Source organism: Sciurus vulgaris (assembly GCF_902686455.1).
Source record: "Sciurus vulgaris genome assembly, chromosome: X".
Lineage (NCBI taxonomy): Eukaryota > Metazoa > Chordata > Mammalia > Rodentia > Sciuridae > Sciurus > Sciurus vulgaris.
The window spans coordinates 39,650,471-39,667,855 of record NC_136471.1 but is presented as its reverse complement, the minus strand read 5'-3'; the positions used below and the strand labels follow the sequence as shown (position 1 = coordinate 39,667,855).

The following is a 17,385-nucleotide window of genomic DNA, read 5'->3' as shown; positions in this document are numbered from 1 at the left end:
AAGGGAAAATAAATTACCCAAGGTCACTTTATTATAAATGACAGGGCCAGGATTAAAGTCCCTGGTTTCTAAACTCCTAAATTTTTTCCATTATATACCCCTCCTTTTTCTATTACCTAAGCACTTAGGATCTAAACCATACCAGTAGACAATATTTTATACTATTTTTTTGGTACTGTGGATCAAACACGGGGCACTTTACCACTGAGCTAGGAGCTAGGAGATAGATAGGGCTGCCCCACTTAGAGAACTAGATTAGCTGAATTGACCCTGGAGGTGAGGTGCCCAGTGGAAAAGCCAATTGTGCTCATATTATGATTTTCCTTACTGAGGCAAAAAAATAGATTAAAAAAAATTTTAAATATGTTCAACAGACAGCAAGAAAGTTTTATTAACTAAAACAACCAGGTATAAATCACCAAGATTCAATATATTGAGTCCAAACAGAATTACCTTGGAAAGAAAGAGATCAATTTAACAATTGAGAAAGCTAATGTAAGTCAATTGAAGCAGACAGACTTTTTTTTTCCAGTATTGAGGATTGAGCTCAGGGCTTCACACATGCTAGGCAAGTGCTCTACCATTGAGCTACATCCCAGCCCTTTTTAGTTATTTTGAGACAGGGTCTCACTAAGTTGCTGAGGCTGACCTTGAACTTGCAATCCTCCTGCCTCAGTCTCTGGAGTAGCTGGGATTATAGGCATGCACCACTATACACAGCCAGACTCTCATAGGGCTTGTAGTGTGCTCCATACCAATGTGACCCCTCCTGAAACCAAAGGAAAGACCCTTGTAAAGCAAAGCTACTCACGGCAATAAGCTGGTAGGAGTTGTTCATCATGGCAATCAGCATGTTCAGCAGCACTACTAGGGAGATGACATTGTATGTCCCAAACATGGTAGCTCCTACAAACTCAGTGAACTCATGTCTGGCTTTCACATTGGTGACATAGAGATTTAAAAGGCCAAATACAGACCAGAAGAGTGACTGAAGTGTTTCAAAGAGCCTAAAAGAGATTTAAAATAAAAGCAGGTTAGTTAATTCTCTAAGAAGAGCAAGAAAAGAGAGAAAACCTGAGTTGATGTGCAACAGGGCTACCAGATGTGCAATAGGCAAGAGATGATCTCACGTATTTTGGTCTCTTTCCTAACATATCTGACAGCCATGTCAGTTTGTTTATTTGTTGCTACTTCTGTGTCCTGTGCTTTGCTCTTCTACCTGGAATACTATCTCCCTCCTCTCAGTCTACACAGAAAGCTAAGCATGTTCAAGGAATATTTCAAGGGCTACTTCCTCTACCAAACTCTCTCTTTCATCTTCAGACCATATGATCCACTACATAGGCAGTAAACGCAGTGGTTAAGAATATGTCGCTTGGTGTTAGATTGCACTAGGTTAACCCACTAAGTCACAAGTATTCAATTCTGGAAATATTTCAATGAAATTGAGACAGGTACATTAAAGAAGGTTGGAAAAAATAGAGCTTGTATGTTATTATGTTAATTAATATTAAAATTTTATAATTTATGCCATATGCAAATATAGTATATATATACAGTATATATAATGTCATATATTACATATAGTAAGTATAGTACACATATGTTACTATATTTAAGTATTTATACATGTTCCACATTTTGGAACAATGGGACAAATGAATTAAAATCTAGCTCTAACACTTGTTGGCTAAGTGAATGTAAGTGTAAGCTACCTTTTTCTTTCTTTTTTTTCTCCTTTCTTTTGGTGCTAGAGATTAGCCCAGGGGTGCTTCACATCCCCAGCCCTTTTCAATTTTTATTTTGAGACTGTACCTTGTTAAGTTGCTTAGGGCCTCACTAAATTGCTGAGGCTGGCCTTGATCCTTCTGTCTCAGCCTCCTGAGTTGCAGGGATTACAGGCATGCACTACTGTACCTGGTACTTTTTTTTTTCCTTAGTGCTGGAAATTGAACCTAGAACCTCACACATGCTGTATGACTGAGCCACACTTCCAGCCCACAAGTTACCATTTCTGATACTTCTTTTGTGGCTTTCACAGGGCTGCTACGCTCAGAGAAAAAGCTCACAGATTGTCAAATCAATACTTAATATGAATTATTATTGATTGTATATATTAAGTATCGTAGGATCGGATGCTGGCCAAAAAGGGATCAGACCACAAGCATCTAAACAAAGCTTTATCAGGATCAGCTCTCAGGCGAGGTTCACCGGTCCAACAAGATAAAGGGTCGGGGAAGTTGTGCTGAGGCTCTGATGGGGCTGCGTTTTTTTGTACCCTGGGGTGGGGGTGGTGCCGGGTAGGCTCAGGGGTGGATGTGTCTTCCTGCGATTGGACGGAGATCCTGCTGGGACCCGTGTCCTTCTGGGATTGGCTGGAGATCCCGCTGAGTGACAAGCGGGTGCGAGACGCCATTAGGGTTTATCTATAGAGTCTGATTGGTTGCTTTTTGGTGCGATCGGGCTGCCTAATGTCCTGCCCCGTTCAGTCACTTCTGACCGCCCCAACAAGTATTATTGAGAATTTACTATGTGTAAGTATGTTAGGCACTTTTACATACATTCTCAGTGTGATCTTTATGAAACTTTATTGTTACTAGTGAAGAAACAGGTTCAGGAATTAATGACTTGCTCAAGGACACCCAACTAGTAAGTGCTGAGTCAGAATTCAAATCCAGTTTTCTGACCTTCCAAAACTACTGCATTAGTCTATATTGGATGATTGTGTAAATCATTGTTTCCTGTCTTAGTCTCCATACCGAAAAATGTGCTATTGCTATGATGCTTTTGGAGTCTGAAGTTTTCTTTGCCTTATATTCAGAAATCTTCATTCAGCAATAAAACGTAGCTAGCTCAGGGGTAGCACAGGTCAGTCATTTCTTATGCACACAGACAAGCTGCAGAATGTGAATAATGCTACTTTCAGAATGAATACATTTTTCAGTTTCAGATATGCTGTTTTTAATAAGCCCAATGTATTTCGAGAGGCTTAGGGATTTGTTCTTGGGTTTATTTTGGGGGTGAGTGGAAAGTGTTTAAAAAGTTCCTCTCTCTGGGAAAGGTCTTTCCCCAGATCTTTGCATGGCTGGCTTCTTATAAGATCTCAGGTCGAATAACACCTCCTCAGAGAGGCTTTCCTTGGTTGCTCAAGTATTCGCTAGACTATTGTCTTGTTTAATTTTCTTTGTAACACTTAAAATTCCCTAAAATTATTTTTTACTACTAATAATATTAAATATTATAATAATATTGATAATAAATATACTATTAAGAATTTTTGTGTTTTAATGTTTGTTGTCTATCATCTCCACTAGAATGTGAATTCTTAGGAGGGCAGAGACAGAGCTATTATACACCTGTTACGTAGCAGGCACTCAGTAATAGTTATTGAATAGATGAAGTAATTCATATTATTACTATTATTATTTCATCAGATTCAAGTAGAGAAAATTCTAATCCTATCAACAACTGTATTCACAGGCTGCATAGTGAGGGGTAGTTCAGTTGAATGAAGGCTGTGTTCTGCACTGGCCTGATGCTCAGGGGGGGCCTCCTTCAGGGTTATGCACATGACCTTTTTCTTTTTTTTTCTTTTTTTTTTTTTTGTACTGGGGATTGAACCCAGGGGCCCTTAAACAGCCCTTTTAAAATATTTTTATTGAGAAATAGGGTCTTTCTAAGTTTCTTAGGGCCTTGCTAAGTTGCTGAGGCTGGCTTTGAGCTTGAGATCCTCCTGCCTCGGCCTCCTGAGCCGCTGGGATTACAGGCATGTGTTATCGCACTCAGCTGGACGGTTTGATACACGCGTACACTGTGTAATGATCAAATCAGGGTAATGAGCATCTTCCATCACCTCAAACACTTAGGATTTCTTTGTGGTGAAACATTCACAAGCCCTTCTTCTAGCTAGTTTGCAATATACTGGACATTATCGCCATCTATAGTCACCCTTCTGTGCAATAATGCACCAGAACTTGTTCCTAACTGTAAAATTGTACCATGGACCAATCTCTCACCCTCACCCCTCCTCCTTACTCTCTCCAGTCTCTGAAAACCCCTGTTCTACTGTCTCTACTTCTAGGAATTTGCTTTTTGTTTCTTTCAACTAAGTGCCAGTTAATGAAGCATGAAAAATCAGTAGTAAGTCACAGTAGGGTACAATAACCAGAACATGTGGCAAGACAGATCTATCACAAGATCTGAATTTCTGGAAGACAATACTGGTCTGGGTCAGGCTATGCAAAGTACCACCAAGCCTGGCAGAAGGTTGAAAAATGGGGAGATGTGGGGTTCAGAAATCTGGCCCTTTGGGGAGGGCACAGCTAGAACATGGTGGTGTCTATTAGAAATCAGGGCAGGCAGGAGGCCAGCAATGGCACACACAGCTAACATAGCAGCTGGATGACAGCAGCTGTGGCAGCTGTGGTTCAGTAAAACAGAAAGCAGCTATGACAAATATACATGGCATGCTGAAGCACCAGAGTTCCTGGGAGCTGAATGTACTCAAACACAGAAAGCATTCAATGTTTGCTGATTACATGAAAGACAAGACCAGAAAGAGGGCAAGTGCATGGTCAGTATGTTGAGAGGGTCTTTCTGAATTGGTTGCTTCTCCTGAATGGATGATGATACCTTCCTTTAGCACCCATGTCTGCAATAATTAAAACTGCAATGGATAATGCTTGAGCGTCTGCTAGTTGTTTCATTGACAGATACAAGATTCTTTAAAAGTGAAAAACTGGGCATTTAAAGTTTGTCCTCAACTGTGCTGAAGTTCTAGGTAGGGAGAGTCTATGGAGTTCTAGTTAGGAAGATTCTATGGATTGTACAAGAGGGGGAAAGAAGGGTGGTAGGAAAGATCATTCCTCAGGTTTGGTGATTGGTAGTGAGAATGCCTTCAACATGGTACACAAAATATCACAGTGTGATCTGGTCACCAGGAGAAGCTGGCCCACTGAAAGACCTGCTGAAGTAAAATTAGGCATTGGCATGTGAGATGGATAAGAATATTGTTGGGGGGATATCTATAGGATGCTCTGTGGCTTCTAGACTCAGTTGAATTCATAGGGAAAAGACTTCCATCTGGGGGGAAGCATTACTTGGTGGCTGGGTCCATAATAAAATCATCACAGAGATGGAAAGATTTGTTGACCAAACCCTAGAACTCTAACACCAAATGAAAATCTTTTAAATTTTAAAGGAGATTATTTAAGAGCCCATTTTTATTTAGTAGACAATAAACCAACATATGGAACTTGCTAGTTCAAGAAGGGGCACAGGTTGAAGATACGAAGATTTGAGAAGAATTGGTATTAAATGTATAGAAGACAAATGCATAGCAGGTGGTTAAGGAGGAACTTCTGCATGATGGGAGCCGTCCATAAATAGATCACAGAGCTAAGAGGGGTACAAGAGAACAGAGATGGAAACTACTGTTCTCTGGATATATATTGAAAGCCTCATCTTTGTGATGAAGAATTAGTCTTCCAAAATGGAATGAGTACAGAGAGAATATACACCTCTGGACCTAATTCAGACCTACAAGGAAAAATGGAGGGTGAACTGAAAGAGAAAACTTCCAGTAGTCCCATCAACCCAGATGGAGCAAAGGCATTATTAGCCCTTCGTCTTCATCCTTATCCATTCTTAAATTTCCTGGCTGTACTATTTCTCATTTCACTGTATCTTTGACAAGCTTCTAGCTCTGGATGAAAGCTAGCCCCTCTCTGCACCTACCTCTAACTTCTACTTCTGTCCTGTCTCCCATTCAGTCCAACTTTTGTTTGGCCTTCCCATCTTAACTGAAGTTCCAACTCCTCTAGAAGGCTGCCCTAACTCCTTTCCTACAAAGTTGGGTTAGATACTCCTCTTCTCTGCTCCCATAGTGCACTAGTCTTATTTCATAAAGGCATGTATCAGACTGTCAAGGCAGTAGATAGAGGGGAGTAGCTCAGAGAAAACTTTAGACCTCTCCACCCAATAACAATATGCCTTTGGGAAAGTTAGAGAACCTCTTTAAAGTTAAATTTTCCTTATCCCCAAAATGATTACTGGTACGGAAAATATTAATCACTAACATTTATTGTACTTTTAATATGCTAAGCATTGAATATCTGATCATAATCCCATGAGGTGGCTACCATTATTCTTCCACTTTTTAGATAAGAAACTGAGGGACAGAGTGCTCACACAGGCAGGAAGTGGCAGAGCTAGGATTTATGCCAAGCTGTTTTGACTCTGAAGTCCACACACTTAACCACCTTACTCTATCCCATAAGATGGTGTATGTAAAACACTAAGCATAGTGCTTTCCATATGGCAAACAGGAAAGATGGCAGCTATTCCACTTGTTCACTTGTGTTCTCCATTAGACTCCTCTGAACCTCTTGAGGACAAGGATGTCATCTGACTTATTATCCTCCTTGTCTGGTACATAAGAGTTGCCAAATGAATGGTTTTGAATCAATCTATAGAAGATGACAGGAGAAATATAACCAAGGAAAGAACAAATGAGTGGTACCATCTTGTGATAACTGTAGCTGGAAGGATATGAACTGAAATGGTGGGGGGAACCAGAGACAATAAGAACCTTCAAAACCTAATCAGAACAGAGAAGAGCCTGTGATAGGGACAAAGTTGGTATCCATGTGAATGAGGTGGAAAAATGTGAACTGAATGATGGGTGGAGAAATCACCACTGATTAAGTAGGAATAGCTGCAAATGAATGGTAACAGTTTGGAAGAAGGTGGCAGTGGCCTGCTCAGTTGTGTCTCTGCTCTCTTTAGCTTTATGTGTACTCATGACTATTGCAACTTTAGGCAACAAATCTTATATAACTTTACAAAGTAAAGTAGTGGGAAATTAAATGTGTTAATTCATGTATACCAGATTTGCAATAGTGATTGAGCATTCAGTAAATGTCAGTTATTTTTATCACTCTGTTAAACTTTTCACCTTGATGCTATTTTGCATTCCTTGTCTTTATAGGTTGTTATTCACTTGCATATTTAGTTGTAATAATTGCAATCATAGTACATACAATTTTTGTGCTTTAAAAAATTATGCATTTCACGTACAGACCTTTTGTGTATATATAAAATCCTCATGTTATCATTTTAATAACTGCCTAAGGTCCCACTGTTATGGTTTGGATGTGAGGTGTCCCCAAAAGCTCACATGTGAGACAATGCAAGAAGGTTCAGAGGAGAAATGATTGGGTTGTAAGAGTCTTAACCCAATCAGTGATTTAATCCCCTGAGAGGGATTAACTGAGTGGTAACTGAAGTGGTAGGGTGTGGCTGGAGGAGGTGGGAATTAGGGTGTGGCTTTGCAGTATATATTTTGTATCTGGCAAGTGGAGTCTCTCTCTCCACTTCCTGATCACCATGACGTAAGCTGCTTTCCTCCACCATACCCTTCGCCATGATGTTCAGTCTCACCTCAAGCCCTGAGGAGTAGAGCCGGTCTTCTGTGGACTAAGACCTCTGAAATCGTGAGCCCTCACATAAATTTTTCCTCTCTACAATTGTTATGGTGGGTCTTTTAGTCACAGCTGCGAAAAAGCTGACTAAAACACCTACCTAGTGAAGACTATGCCTGTCTGAGAGTTTTATCAATGCTTTAATTGAGAATCAATGACATGCTTCTTAGATTTTCAGATGACACAAGACGGGGAGAGATAGCTAATAAATTGGATGACAGGGTCAAGATTCAAAAAGATTTCAACAGCTTGGAGCATTGGGCTGGAACTAACAAGATGAAATACACTAGGGCTCAATGTAGTGCTTTGCTCTTGGGCCACGTGCCCAAGTACAAGATGAGAGAGGTAGAGAAAGGCCAAGGGTATTTGCTGAAAGCAATCTCGAAGTGAATCAGCAGAGTAACACAGCTGGGTGGATGACTTTGGTCATCTTGGACGGGGGAGGAAGAAGCATAAGTAGATCACCCACAATTATAGATAGGATTTCTGAGGCCCATTCATGTTGTTGCAAATGACTTGCATATAAAACTGGTAAAATCTGAATTAGGTCACTGGATTTATCATTGTTTATTTCCTGGTCATGATATTGTACTGTACTAATGCAAAATGTTGCCACCAGGGAACATCAGGTAATTATTTCTTAGGACTGCATATAAACCTATAATCATCTCCAAATAGAAAGCTATACAAAGATAGGCTCTCTACCAGACTTCATTCTTTCATTCAACTGTTCAGTCTGCATTTTGAATATCTTTATGTCTCAGCCCCCCTTATGGCAGGTGCAAAGCTGACTCAAATGGGAGTATCAGTCTGGTGGAGATAAACAGGCACTATTGACTAAAATATGACAGGTTTTGTATTTTAATGGATATGTGCTTAAGATGCTATGGGGGACACAGAAGGAGGCTACAGCTGAGAGTGGTTAATAAAAGTCTTTAGAACATGTGATACCTTAGCAGAGCTGGAAGGCTGTGTAAAAGTTTTCCAGGCTAGCTAGGTGGTGATTGGCTTTCCAGGCAGATGGAATGGCATGTGATGTACAAAGGCCTAAAGGGCGGAGGTGCTTTCTTGTAGCTGGGGAATAGCAAGATGTTGACTATGGAGGAGAGGAGTGGAAGGCTAAAGAGGCATGGTCTAGACTTCCAAGGCCCTATGTCTTTTGGTAAAGATGCTGGATATATGGAAAAGATTCAGATACACTGGTGAGCATGGAGCCAGAGGCTGACAGAATGAGACTGCCATTTAGGAAGAAACTTCCACATAGCAAGTGGGAGATTGTTTGGAAGGGATAAAAGACTAGAGGCAAGGAGGCAAGTCAAAAGGCTATTGTAGTAGTCTTTGGGAGAAATGATTTAGGGCTAAACTGAAACAATGTGTGTGTGCACAGAATGGATTCTAGACTATTTGGGAAGTAAATTGAAAGGACTGAGTGAGACGCTAGATTTGTTTCATGAGGGAAAGAATAAGAGCCCCATATGACTCCTAGAATTCAGGCCGGGACCTTTTTATTCACATAAATCTTTTGTTTTAATAAATAAAAAATATTCATGGCTTAGATTTTAAATCACATTTACAGATGAAGAAAAACTCTAGACCCAAATAGGTCCCAATGAAGGTACTACTGCTGGAAGGAATCATGCCCCACTCCTAAAGAGCAAGGAGCAACATGCATGTCACCATGTAGACTAGGTAATCACAACAGTGAAAAGAACTGGAGACTTGGCGTAGTCTATGCAGCACCATCTGACCCCTCCACTTCATGTTGCAGAACCAAATAAAAGCTATGGTATCTCAGAACTACAAGTGGGCCCTGATCACACTGAGGAAACCTCCCATTGTTAACATTAGGCCAAGGGTGCTAGCTATAGAAGAATATCCACTGATTAAAAATAATATCAGAACAACAAAGAAGAAGCCACATAGGAAGCTACATAGACAATCTTGCTTTTTAGAAGTAGAGCAGTGGATTAATTTCACCTTCAAGGGCTTAGTCCAAAAATTTCCTATTGGCATTTGCACCAAACAAGGCTCCTTATGCTTCAGGCATCATCTGCTGGGCTATGAGATCCAGTCGGCTTTCTGGGGGTGTTGGAAACCTTTATTTTACATTCCCCATTATAGATCTGAACTCCACCAGCTATTTCCTCAGGCAGGTAAGCCTTCTGATCAATTTGGACATCTATATCCTTCTTGGTGGCAATTTTGGACATAGGAATAGCTTTCTGCATTGCAGCCTTTACTAGAGGAAAATCTTGTTTCCTACAATGAACAATCATTCGGGGCTCCAACAACTGGTACATACCCTGAAGGACCAGTCCATCTAGCAGCACTTGGTACCTGCTTGTATCTTGCTGAGTCTCTGTTTTGCTTCATTCAGTAAGCCAGTGATAAGGTCATCTCTTGCTCTGAGGACTTTGAACCTTGCTTGATTCATCAAATTGGACATCTGAATTTCCTTCTGCTGCTCAATCTGTTTTTCTTTCTGCTCACAGTATTCCATAATCTTCAGCCTTTGGGTTTGCACAGAACAGCCTTTCTCAATGTTGAACTCTTCTTCTGCTTTTGCATCTATTTCTTCTGCTTTCTTATTGGCTTCTTGTTCAATGAAAGCCATCATGTGCTTTATCTGCTTCTGCACGTCAGCATCACTGAGAGCAATGTTGAAAGCAGTGCTAGGCCGGTGGGCAACTGGCTCAGTTATGAAAAAGGGTGGTAGAAGAGGCCTTTTAATGAGAAGAGGAGTTAAAGTGGAAATTGGTTGGGGTGATATGCAGACAAGGAATTTAGTTGTGAATATTTTGTGTTTGAGGGGCCTGTGGAACAGCCAGGTGTGTTCAGTAGGCATCTGGAGATGAGTTCCTGGACTGAATAGTTAGTGCCTTTCCACTCTGACCCTTTTTCTCTCCCAAGTTCTGTATCCTGAGAATGATGATGCCTTATTTTTTATTTTTTCATTCGTTGTTTTTAGATATACATGATGGTAGATGCAGTCTGACATATTATACATATATGGGGTGTGACCCATTACAATTTTGATCCCAATCTTGTGGTTGTACATGATGTGGAATTACATTGGTGGTGTATTCATGATGCCTTCTATTAAAAAAAATTATAGTTGTAGATGGACTGCATGCCATTATTTTATTTGTTTATTTTTATGTGGTGCTGAGGATCACACATGCTAGGCAAGCAAGCGCTCTGCCATTGAGCTACGGCCCCAATCCTCTTGATGCCTTCTTAATTGCTTCTCTGGACAGCAGATGAAGGCCAGGTACTTCCATTATGGAATACTGAATTCAAATCGCCAACAGTATTGTCACATCGTTGTCAGAAAGGACAATGAGTTCCCCTTAAATTGTATGCCCAGGGAAAAAGGGCTTTGTCTCCTTTTATAGCAGAATAACAATGGCATCTCTGGAGAATCATAAGGAAAAAGATGACAATAAGCAGGTACCAAACTTTTCACCGGATATATAAATAAACTCATTTTCCCCTTCTCTAAAAGCTGATCTTTCTGATGCTCTGACTGAGTAACGAGTATTTTAATAGGCATTATGAATGCCTGAGTTGAAGCATTTAAAAGAAAACAAATTGGAATCAGGCCTCAATGGAGGAGAAAAATATCAACAGATAGAGGGAAAGTTGAGGTAATGCTACTGCTGATTTGGTCCCAGCAGGACAATGCTTCTTCCTATCTGACACTCCAAGATATAATTTTTTGTATGACAGTGTCCATTCTTGTCAATTGTCCCTGCTGGGCAAGTGATGGGAGCAAAATGTCAGTTGGCAACAGGGGTGTTAATAATCACTACGAATTTGTAAGGAGGCATTACATAAACTTCTTCAGTAGAGTTCACATGAAAGGGTAATTGGCCAGGACCCATTCCTCCTGTTGAATACTTTGATGGGAACAAATGCCCAGGCCAGTACAAAGTTGCTCTTTATATTAAAAATAGGTCGAAGTGAGTTCTGTCTCTAGAGTACCACAGGAGAGGAAGCATTTCCTGTTGAGAAACACTAGCAAGAGAATCAGTTGCCATTATACACTCCTGGTTGTCTTAATGAAATTGGATTTTTTCTTGGACCCCTTTTCTTTTCACATAAGTCTGGTTGTCCCATCCAAGATTTTCCCTGAATTCTGGGAAGAGAGATAGGGGTATGGCCTATGGGGAGGGAATGAGTGTGGCAATGGAGTGAGCCCACATTTTTCAAATTCAGTTCTCTGGAGCATCATCCTGGAGAGATAATTTAAAAAATAATAAGGGGGAAGAGTGCCTGTGGTCAATACATCTGAGAAGATCTCTCCCTACATGGTAAATTCACAGTGGAAGGACTCAGAAGTCCTGCAGTAACAAAACCTTTTAAACTTTGTCCCAGAATTTCCAAAATTCATTTCATCTCAAATTTCATGTCTATTAACATGCCACTGAACGGTGCTTTTCTTTTTACAACCCATTTTAGGAAATGCTCCTAGAGGCAAACAATGTTGCCTAACCGGTAGGGTAGATAAGATTTTTTTTTTTTACCCTGAATCAGTGCAATGTTATGTCAAGTAGAAACCCTTCACCCCAGGCCTTTGTTACTGAACACATTTCTAGAATGTCTGAGTCCACTGAACTGACTTTATAGAGTTAAAGGAAAAAAGTCAATGGAATACTAGTCAGTCATAAAAAGCACGGAAACCTATCATTTGTGGTAACCTGAATGAACTTGAAGAATGTTATGTTGAATGAAATAAGCCAGAGAGACAAATACTGCAAGGTCTCACCATATATGATAGAAATATAAAGAAAGTCTCGTTTCAAGATGGTGGACTAGAGGGTGGCTGCATTTCACGTTGCTCCAGGACTCAGGATTCAAAAGAGGAGATATTGAGAGACTTGGGGACCAACTCAAAGCAGTCAGGTGAGTCTCTCCTGTTAGGGAGGCGTCCCGGATGGGACGGTGGTCCCGGAATGCAGGGAACTTTGTGAAGTAGAGCTGCCCGGCGAGACGCCACTCCCTCCGCTGGAGCAGTGAACTCGGACAACTGGGAGCATCGTAGAGGAGGCCGCTCAGCACAGCGCTGGGACTCGGAGCAACCACTGGGGCTCTGGGCAGCTGCCCAGGGGAGGAGCGGTGAGGAGAGCTGTTTGGAATCAGAGCGACCACTCCTGAACACCGGGGACCTGCCCGGAGGAGAAGGAGGAGGAGCATGGCCGCTGGATTCGGAGTGACTACACCAGAGCTACAGGCGGTTGCCAGAGGAGGAGCTGCGCGGTGAGCTGTTTGGACCCAGAGCAACTGCTTCTGAACACAGGGGCCTGCCCTGAGTAAGAGGAGGAGGAGGAGCGCGGTCGCTTGGATTTGGAGTGACTACACCAGAGCTACAGGCGGTAGCCAGAGGAGGAGCTGCGTGGCGAGCTGTTTGGACTCAGACCACTTCTGAACACCGGGGCCTGCCCTGAGGAGTAGGAGGAGGAGGAGGAGGAGCGCGGCAGGTCGTTGGGACTCGCAGTGACTGCATCAGAGCTCCAGGTGGCTGCTCAGAGGAGGAGGCGATTGGTGAGTTGTTTGGACTTAAAGCAACTGCTCCTGAACACAGGGGGGCTGCCTGGAGGAGAAGCGCGGTGGGTGGCTTGGTCTCGAGTGGCCGCACCACAGCTCGGGCGGCCGCCCAGAGGAGGCGTGCAGCGGGTCACATGGATTCAGAGCCACTCAGAGCGACCGCTCCTGAACACCCGGGGGCTTACCTGGAGGAGGAGGAGGAACAGGGCGGGTCACTTCGACTCCGAGTGATTGATTGCCCAGGGCTACGGGCGGTTGGTGGGAGGAGGAAGCACGTAGTGAGTTGCTTGGACTCCTAGTGACCCTACCGGAACACTGGGCGGCTGTCTGGAGGAAGAGGCATGCGGAGGGTCTCTGGGACTCAGAGCGATTGTACGGGGCTCCAGGTGGCTGCTCAGAGGAGGGGCCGCATAGCCAGGCGATTAGGTGTAGAGCAGGGTCCCAGGATCTAGGAGGCTTCTTGGTGGAAGAGCCGCACAGAGACAGGATTAGGGGTGGAGCGAAGGTTCCAGGACTGCAGGCAGATTCTCTGAGGAGAGGCAGCCTAAGGAGATTCATCTGCGAAGGGTGAGGCTCCCAGGCCCAGGAGGTAGTGCCGGGCCCCTGGGAACTTTGCAGAGGAAGGCAGCCCAGCCCAGGCGGTAGCTGTAAATTGAGGGGAACCTCTAGGAGGGGAACTGACCAGCGAGACCTCCCCACCGGATGAGTCTTCCGTGCCGGGTGAGGTTTCCCCACAAGGACGGTAAAACCAGAGACTCAGGCCCAAACAGGCCTTGCCTAAGCCCGCAGCCTAGTTCGCCTTTGGATGACCATTGGTCAACAAGTGGAGGCACCTCTGCCCACTATCAGGGAATATACCCCACCTGAAGGCCACCACCTCTAGAGAGGCAGCTTCCTTGTGGAGCACGGCATGATCAACTTCCTCCAAGACTTCAGCCTACTGAAGGCTAAGAGGGGATATACAAGAAATCTTCAGGGACATTGTAAGTCAATAGAGGAAATCTGCAATATCACAGCGGTCCACTGATACCTGAACAATATGAGAAAACAAGGGAAGAAAATGCCCCAAACAAATCTAGATGTTACATCAATAAAATCCAACGACAGCGTGGCAGAAGAAATGACAGAAAGGGAGTTCAGAATGTGCATGATTAAAATGATCAGGGAAGCAAACGATGAGATGAAAGAGCAAATGCAGGCATTGAATGATCGCACCAATCGACAGTTAAAAGAGCAAATACAGGAAGCAAAAGATCACTTCAATAAAGAGTTAGAGATATTGAAAAAAAAACCAAACAGAAATCCTTGACATGAAGGAAACAATAAACCAAATTAAGAACTCCATAGAAAGCATATCCAGTAGGATAGAACACCTAGAAGACAGAACCTCAGACATTGAAGACAAAATATTTAACCTTGAAAACAAAGTTGAACAAACAGAGAAGATGGTAAGAAATCATGAACAGAATCTCCAAGAACTATGGGATATCATGAAAAGGCCAAATTTAAGAATTATTGGGATTGAGGAAGGCCTAGAGAAACAAGCCAAAGGAATGAACAACCTATTCAATGAAATAATATCAGAAAATGTTCCAAATCTGAAGAATGAGATGGAAAATCAAGTTCAAGAGGCTTATAGGACTCCAAATACACAAAATTACAACAGACCCACACCAAGGCACATTATAATGAAAATACCTAACATACAAAATAAAGACAGAATTTTAAAAGCTGTGAGAGAAAAGAACCAAATTACATTCAGGGGGAAGCCAATACGGATATCAGCAGATTTTTCAATCCAGACCCTAAAAGCTAGAAGGGCCTGGAACAACATTTTTCAAGCCCTGAAAGAAAATAGATGCCAACCAAGAATCTTATACCCAGCAAAACTTACCTTCAAATTTGATGATGAAATAAAATCCTTCGATGATAAACAAAAGCTAAAAGAATTTACAAAAAGAAAGCCAGCATTACAGAACATTCTCAGCAAAATATTCCATGAGGAAGAGATGAAAAACAAAGAAGCAAATCAGCAAAGGGAGGAATTATCCTAAAGGAATTGTCAAATAAAGGAGGAACCAAGTCGTGTCAAATAAATAAATAAATAAAATTTAAAAAATGAACCAAATGACCGGGAATACAAATCACATCTCAATAATAACCCTGAATGTTAATGGCCTGAATTCATCAATCAAAAGACATAGACTGGCAGATTGGATTAAAAAGAAAGATCCAACAATATGTTGCCTACAAGAGACTCACCTCATAGAAAAAGATACCCATAGACTAAAAGTGAAAGGATGGGGAAAAACATACCATGCACATGGACTCAGCAGAAAAGCTGGGGTATCCATCCTCATTTCAGATAACGTGGACTTCAAGCCAAAGGTAGTCAGAAGGGCTAAAGAAGGTCATTTCATACAGCTTAAGGGAAGCATAAATCAGCAAGATATAACAATCATAAACATCTATGCCCCAAACAGTGGCTCATCCATGTATGTCAAACAAATCCTTCTCAATTTCAGAAACCAAATAGACCATAACACAATAATACTAGGTGATTTTAACACGCCTCTCTCACCACTGGACAGATCTTCCAGACAAAAACTGAACAAAGAAACCATAGATCTCAATAACACAATCAATAATTTAGACTTAACGGACATTTATAGAATACACCATCCAACCAAAAGCGAATACACTTTCTTCTCAGCAGCACATGGATCCTTCTCTAAAATAGACCATATATTATGCCACAAAGCTAATGTTAGCAAATACAAGAAGATAGAGACACTAGCATGTATTCTGTCAGATCATAATGGATTGAAGTTAGAAATAAATGAAAGAGTAAAACACAGAAACTATTCCAACATCTGGAGATTAAACAATATGCTATTATATGATGAATGGATAACAGAAGGTATTAGGAAGGAAATTAAAAAATTCTTAGAGATAAATGAGAACAAAGAAACATCATATCAAAATCTCTGGGACACTATGAAAGCAGTACGTAGAGGGAAATTTATTTCATGGAGCGCATTTAATAAAAGAAGTAAAACTCAATAAACAAACGACCTAACACTACAGCTCAAAGCCCTAGAAAAAGAAGAACAGACCAGCACCAAAAATAGTTGAAGACAGGAAATAGTTAAACTCAGAGCTGAAATCAATGAAATTGAAACAAAAGAAACAATACAAAAAATTGACAAAATATATAGTTGGTTCTTCTAAAAAATAAACAAAATTGATAAATCTTTAGCCACACTAACAAAGAGAAGACGAGAGAAAACCCAAATCACTAAAATTCGGAATGAACAAGGAAATATCACAACAGACACGATTGAAATACAAAACATAATTAGAAGCTATTTTGAAAATCTATACTCCAACAAAATAGAAAATTTCGAAGACATCAACAGGTTTCTAGAGACATATGAATAGCCTAAACTGAATGAGGAGGACATACACAATTTAAATAGACCAATTTCAAGTTCTGAAATAGAAGAAGTCATCAAAAGCCTACCAACAAAGAAAAGTCCGGGACCAGATGGGTTCTCAGCGGAGTTCTACAAAACCTTTAAAGAAGAGCTCATTCCAATACTTCTCAAAGTACTCCATAAAATAGAGGAGGAGGGAGCCCTCCCAAACTCATTCTATGAAGCCAATACACACTGATACCTAAACAAGACAGAGACTCATCAAGGAAAGAAAATTTCAGACCAATATCCTTAATGAACATCGACGCAAAAATTCTCAACAAAATTTTAGCAAATCGCATACAAAAACATATTAAAAAGATAGTGCACCATGATCAAGTGGGTTTTCTCCCAGGGATGCAAGGTTGGTTCAACATCTGGAAATCAATAAATGTAATTCACCATGTCAATAGACTTAAAGTCAAGAATCACATGATTATTTCAATAGATGCAGAAAAAGCATTTGATAAAATACAGCATCCCTTCATGCTCAAAACACTAGAAAAAATAGGGATAGTGGGAACATTCCTTACCATTGTAAAGGCCATTTATGCTAAGCCCATGGCTAATATCATTCTAAATGGTGAAAAACTGAAAGCATTCCCCCTAAAAACTGGAACAAGGCAGGGATGCCCTCTTTCACCACTTCTATTCAACATCGTTCTTGAGACTCTGGCCAGAGCAATTAGACAAACCAAAGAAATTAAAGGGATACGAATTGGAAAAGAAGAACTCAAACTATCCCTGTTCGCTGATGACATGATTATATATTTAGAGGAACCTGGAAATTCCACCAGAAAACTCTTAGAACTCATAAGTGAATTCAGTAAAGTAGCAGGTTACAAGATCAATGCTCATAAATCCAACGCATTTTTATACAT

At 41.3% G+C, this 17,385-nt stretch overlaps 1 protein-coding gene and 1 pseudogene across 2 annotated transcripts in view; both read right to left on the bottom strand.

Annotated features, from left to right (window-relative positions):
* The window catches only part of TRPC5 (transient receptor potential cation channel subfamily C member 5), a 273,683-nt gene that overhangs the window by 35,148 nt on the left and 221,150 nt on the right, over positions 1-17,385 (bottom strand). Inside the window, exon 8 of the mRNA XM_079124842.1 lies at positions 812-1,007. Coding sequence (XP_078980968.1) covers positions 812-1,007 — 196 coding nt within the window. The remainder of the gene's footprint in view (positions 1-811; positions 1,008-17,385) is intronic.
* On the bottom strand, positions 9,297-10,170 carry LOC306651270 (V-type proton ATPase subunit E 1-like; annotated as a pseudogene). The gene has a single exon. The product of its transcript is annotated as a V-type proton ATPase subunit E 1-like (transcript).